The sequence below is a fragment of the Parasteatoda tepidariorum genome, chromosome 8, assembly GCF_043381705.1.
Source record: "Parasteatoda tepidariorum isolate YZ-2023 chromosome 8, CAS_Ptep_4.0, whole genome shotgun sequence".
Lineage (NCBI taxonomy): Eukaryota > Metazoa > Arthropoda > Arachnida > Araneae > Theridiidae > Parasteatoda > Parasteatoda tepidariorum.
In genome coordinates, this window is record NC_092211.1 from 36,222,446 (window position 1) to 36,228,842 (window position 6,397).

Sequence of the window (6,397 nt, forward strand, 5' to 3'; positions counted from 1 at the left end):
CTATATAACTTTTCATTTCGTTTTTTTTTATACCCAACCGTAACAGGGCAATGCTATCTTGTCGTAAAGAATTATTAGGGCTTTACAGCGGACAAATAACTAAAATATTTGCCAAAATTCAAAGGTCGCCAAATTGGTCATATGTCGCCAAATGTCGCCAAATTGGTCATATTTAAAAGCTATTAAACTTTTTTAAAAATGACCAATTTAGCGACATTTTTCCACCTAGATGAAAATTATCAAAATCAATGCCTTATTCTCTTTTTTTGCGAATTTTTATGAACCCTGTTAATGCAGCATTGAAGTCAGTCTGTAAATATTAAAAAATTAGACCACGAACGCGTTTCATTTTCTCAAATTTGTAGCTTTTCTCCATATTGGTCTTTTGCGCCTTTTTCAACTTGACCTATGAGTAGCTGTTGCAAACTCTCAGCAGTTATGAAAATATCATATTATTTTCCTAAAAGTATCCTTTCGGGTGACTATAGAATCTTTGAAAAACAGCCTTAATCAGCAAGGCTGCAGTAGGGTAGTTAAACTCCCGGGAGCCCCGGGGCAAACACACAAAGTACACCTAAATCACTAGAAATCTTATACTTTTAATAAGTAAAGAAATATCTTTTAAACTAAGATAATATTTAAAAATAGCATTATTTCGTATGATTTTCTTAAATAACTTGTTTTTAGAAAATTTGAAATAAATGTAAAAGGGAAACAAAATAGAAGCAATTGAAATTAATACAAAAAAAATTTTTTTGTAAGAATAATTACAAAATAAGAACTTATTATATTTAGAGCCCAATACTGCCGTGCAATTGAAAAAAAACGTAAGTGCTTCTCGATTGATTTTGAGTAAAGAGATTTGACAACTATTTTCCTTCTATTGCTAATGCTATGAACGCTAAAATAGAATGTCAAAGATCTGATAAAACAAAATTTATTTTTGAAAAAAAAATTCTTGCAATATGTAGCTTACCATACAAAGATGCCAAATACATAAAATTCTCAGTTTTGAATTTTTTGCCGCTTACGTTGATTTTTCAATCGCACCACAGAAAAGATAAAAAAGTTATTGAACATAGTAGTAAAATAATAACAATACCATTCTAAATAATTACTATTATTATATACTACTATTACTATTATTAATGACTATTAGATGTTTGTCTCTAGGTTTCTGTTCTGCTTCATTATCAAAAGTTTAATGGGAAAAAAAATTTGAATCAAATTTGTACGTAGTTATATTATAATATTTCGTATTACATTAGTATTCGTTTGTTATTGTTATATTAATATTCGTACATATTATGTTAATATTCGTTGTCGTATCATATTAATATTCGTTTAATTCAATAAGTGTAAATAATAGAAAAAATTTAAAATTTTTGAATTAAATTTAAAAAAAATGTAAATACAAAAATTAAAATAAATTTTATTTTGATGAAATCTGTTTAGCTTTTATACTTTGGGAATCGGGCTCTCCGGGGCACTGCCCCGTTTTCCTCAATGTCAGCTGCGACTCTGCAAAGTCCTATTTAATGGAAGGTGCTATAAGGAGGCATTCCTAACCGAAACGGAAACTAGAACATTCAATGTTGGACACGATCATCAATGTATTGAGGAACCAAAGTATTTATTTAAGCTCTCATAAGTATAATATTAAAAGCATAATATTGAAAGTATACTATTTTTTGAAGTTAAAAGCATATTTCTTCAGCCATCAGTTTTCCAAAAAGGGTTTTTTTTAATCATTGGTCTTTAACAGGATATCCGATAGTATATAAACAAGAAAAAGTTTTTTAATTTTGCATAATTCAAATTTTAGGCTTCATTCTAGGCTCTATAGATTCTTAAATATGTTATTTGAGTGGCTTCTGAGATTCTGAAGTTTACTTACATTAGAAGTGTTTAGCACTTTTTCATAATCTTGTGTGTTCGATTGCAGTTTTGTAGTCATACTTGTATCGTTACCTTGTAATTGAATCATGGAAACAATTGCTATACTTAAATCCATGTTATGCGAAGCTGAAAGGCAGCAGGCAGTGAAGCAGAGCATTGAGAAGATATATCGTTTCGGAACGCGATAGTCTGAAAATAAATGCAAATTTATTGGTATATTAAAGTTACTTTTTCTTTACATTAAGAGATTATTGTCAGATTCTGTTAAATACTGTTTTGTTTTATTTAGGATTAATTCAATATCTAAGCTTAGTATATGGCAGGGGTGGCCAAGCTCCTTGATAGTCGAGCCATTTTTCGAAACTTGAAGTTTTTCGTGAGCCGCAATTAAATACGTATTTAAAATTTATACAAAAAAGGTATTAAATTTTTTTAAACATAGATTATATTTATTGAAAACATATAAGTAAATGAATAATATGTGTATTGAATTTAAATATTAAACACATTTATTTTACTTCTCTTGACAATTCTTTAAAATTTAGTGAATAATTGGTGACAGCACTTCTCAGTAATTCTTTTAGATGGTGGTTAGTTAATACTGATCGGTGATTGGATTTCACGAATTTTAAATAAGAATAAAATGTTCACATAAGTACGTTGTCCCGAATATTGAAATAATTCAACAAGCAGCCTTTTTTAATTCAGGATACTTCGATTCTGGTATAAATTTCCAAAATTCAGTAATCGACGTCGACTTATGTTTTAATTGTAGAGCTTGATCCTCTTGCATCTCTATTAATTCTAATTCTCCCGATGTTTGTTTGATATTGGAAAGGGAAAACTCACCTTGAATTCAACAACGTTGCAGTTAGTTTTTCATATTTGTTCTCAGTAATTTAAAAGACATTTTGATACACATACGGAACGATAATAATTTTTTTTAAATTTAATAGCACAAAAATGAAAAGGGAACTCGGGTACATTTATAGAGAGCCACAAATAATCCTTCAAAGAGCTGCATGCGGCTCTCGAGTCGCAGGTTGGCCACCCCTGGTATATGGTCCTAATTACGTGGCAAAAATAGATAAAAACAACTTTAGCATGAATCATTGTAATAGTTTTAACCCATATTAACATTGCAAAAAAAAGCATTGGAAAAAAAGGACTGAAAATTATAAGCACCAGGGAAAAAAAAACAATCAATAAAAATAAATGCCCACATGATTGCTTTGCGAAACTTACTTCTAGCAGAAAGCGATATTTTCGCGACAGTGTCAAAACTGTTTTGCATCCTGCATAATGGGATAGGAGCACCCATTTCACAACTAACAATCACCCTGAAACTCAATGTTATTTTATTTTATAACCGTCGTTGAACAGCCGACCCAATTTTTGAGTTTGCGACTACTAAGATTCAACTCCGTAGCCTTGTAATTTTGAACCCAATCCAGAAGACAAGGGAACTCCTGGATCAAGTATTGGGAGAAATTTTGCCTTCGTGGAGGACTTTTTGACGGAACTAACCCGCATTTGCGCTACATGGAGAGGAGATCACGAGAATCTCCCACGGTTAGCCTGACGGCAAAGGGGCACTAACCCATGATCCGTCTACCACTGAGGATATTTCATGTCAGCACTGTGGTTAGTGCAAGCCGGATGCGGATTCGTATCAACCAGCCCTTGTTGGGACTCGAACCCGGTTCATATCATTGGAAGATGAACACTCTATCCCCGGAAATTATCGTGGCATGTCTTCGTATCATCCTCAGGGATGTTCTCCAGACCGTCACCGATTACTCATTGTTTAGCTCTAGAGCGAAGGAAATAAAGTATTACTACTGCTGCCTGTCAAAATTGAATAATCATTGAAGACCGTACAATAAACTCATTTTTTGATAGAAACATAGCAGTAAGTTAGCAAACATCGCTATTATCGTTCACTGAATTGAAGGCGAAGTGCCTGCAGTTCAATCTGTAGCAACCCTAGCAGCAAAATAACTTGAGCCTTCATTGGATCAATATTAACGAATCTTGGCTCAATAAGGTTTCAAAGGGCCAATATTTTTTAGTTATGGGCCCTATATAGAATTGTCCGCCACATTCGATATTTTATTGCCACTTTACAAGCAATATCGGCCTTATATAGAATTGTCAGATTCATCCGATATTTTATATTCATTATTCAGCCAATATAAGTCCGATATTGACCCTATATAGGCTGATATTGACACTGCATAGGACCAATATTAAAAAATCTACATATCCCAATATTGGTTCCTCGGAGCTTGTTCATATAAGACCAAATATGGAGCCAATTTTGAGCCCAACTGGGGTCAAGGTATAATTTTTGCTAGGGAATGCTTTATGCAAAAATTTACTTTTCAAACGTATCTTTCGAATGAACTTATCGAAATTTTTAAACGATTTTTTGGACTCATAACTAAAATTGCCCCGAGCAACCGCTGTCCTCACTCCAGGACTCACTATTAGGTTTTAGAGTTATAAGAAATACACACAGACTAATTCGTCTTTCTAACATTGCAGATGTATTCATCACTAATTTATTTACACAACAAATTTTATTCCACGTATTTGCAAAAATAATTAATAATTAAATTCCGAGAGAAACTAAATATAATAATTTGTGTAAATTTGGGAAAAACTTTCTGCTCCAGACACCAATACTTAGCATGTATATTACTTGCCCTTTCTCAAAAAACCTTTGTTCAATATCTTATCTCTAACCTGTTAGAAATAAGATTTAAACCTAACCAGATGTTTAATTTTAAATCTTGAAATAAGATTAGAGGAATATTAGACTAGAACAAATCATGAGTTGAGCATGAAAACCAATATTTCTTCTTAATATCGCTCAAACAATATTTTTAAAATTATTTTCATGACTAGCAATGTGTTTTCTATAAATATCGATTATTTCATAATTATCGAGAATGATAATATCACGATCAAATTCAAAAATGATAATTATCAAATTTGATATAAAAAAAGCGATTATAATCGGTAACAAAAATATCACAATCAGATTCAAAAATGATAATTATCGAATTTGATGAAATAGCGATTATAATTGATAACGAAAATTTATCCAATACAATATTTAAGTGAATGTTGATAAATTTCATTTCAGATAATGAAAAGATTTATAACATGGAAAAATAACGATATTTCCTGAATATCACTACACCAGAACTCAGATTTCGGCCAGTGCTAGAGAAATTCGAATTTTGAACACGCTGGAATTGCAATAAAAATAACAGTTTAAAAATTCATATTCTTGTTTTCTGTTTCAAAATCTTTCCAAAATACGATCATTTGTATGAATAGAAACTTATATTTCCTCAACACGTGACCACGCGTAGGTTAGAATGGGAGATTTATTTATTATTGTTTATTCTTTTCAAGGACGTCTGAAGAATACATAAGAAAATTCTGTTTTTACACATTTCTCATTTCATGACAGTACTTTATTATTATTTGTTTTATTTTTATTTTACTATTATTTCACAACAATAATTATTTCTTTAACAGTAACGTAATCAATTAAAGAAAATTTTATGGTTAATTTTAATTCACAAAACACGGAGAAAAAAGTTAATTAAATAGTCTGAAGTCATTAAACAGTCATTAACAATTAATTAACAGTTCCACTGTAAATTAATTGTTAATTTAAAAATATTAATTGCTACTGTAACCAAATTACCACCTTAAATTTAGGATTTTTTTCCCTTGTTTGAAATTTTTAAACTGAATCGAGATTTAAAATAAACTACTTATAAATTTATTTTGGTGAATACAACTCACTCTTTTAACATGTTTCTCGCAGTAAATAATAATAATAATGTAATAATAATAATAATAATAATAATATAGTTTTTTTTCTAGTGATTAATGTTTTGATAAAAGAAAAAAGGAAAAATTTGAAAGTTTTGAGGTTCATTTTTAATTAAATTAAATACAGCTGTCTCTTGCTGCTATTTATTCGATAGTTCATGAATATCTCTTAACTAAGCATATTTTGAATTAAATAGGCTTCTTTAAAAAAAAAATTCACAAATATTTCTTAAAATACATAAGTGTTTTCCAACAAATTGACGCTCATTTTTTTTAATATGAAATAAGTTTTAAATGATTTCCGCTTTTCAAAAAATATATAAAAAATTCTCAAATTGTTAGGCTCCCCTTAGGTTAGTGATGTTATATATCTTGAACATTGCATGTTTGAGATTAGACAAGCTTTTTTTTCTCCTTTTTTTAAAAAGAAAAAGATTTATAATTATTTTTTGACGTGTATGGTTTTTTCCTAACACACTGACACGAATTTTTTTATTATAAATGAAGTTTCAAATGATTTCGCATTGCAAAAAACCCCAAAAAAATTCGCAATTCGTCCTCCCTAATAACAGCAATATATATATGCTTTGAAGTTAGTACATGTTGAATTAAACAGAAATTTTTTTTTAAAAATTTCTATAAA

At 29.9% G+C, this 6,397-nt stretch overlaps 1 protein-coding gene across 1 annotated transcript in view; it reads right to left on the minus strand.

The window, feature by feature from the left end:
* LOC107451365 (sialin) overlaps positions 1–6,397 on the minus strand; it is a 27,300-nt gene that overhangs the window by 11,383 nt on the left and 9,520 nt on the right. The window contains exon 4 of the mRNA XM_071184633.1: positions 1,898–2,088. Within this exon, the coding sequence (XP_071040734.1) occupies positions 1,898–2,088 (191 nt within the window). The remainder of the gene's footprint in view (positions 1–1,897; positions 2,089–6,397) is intronic.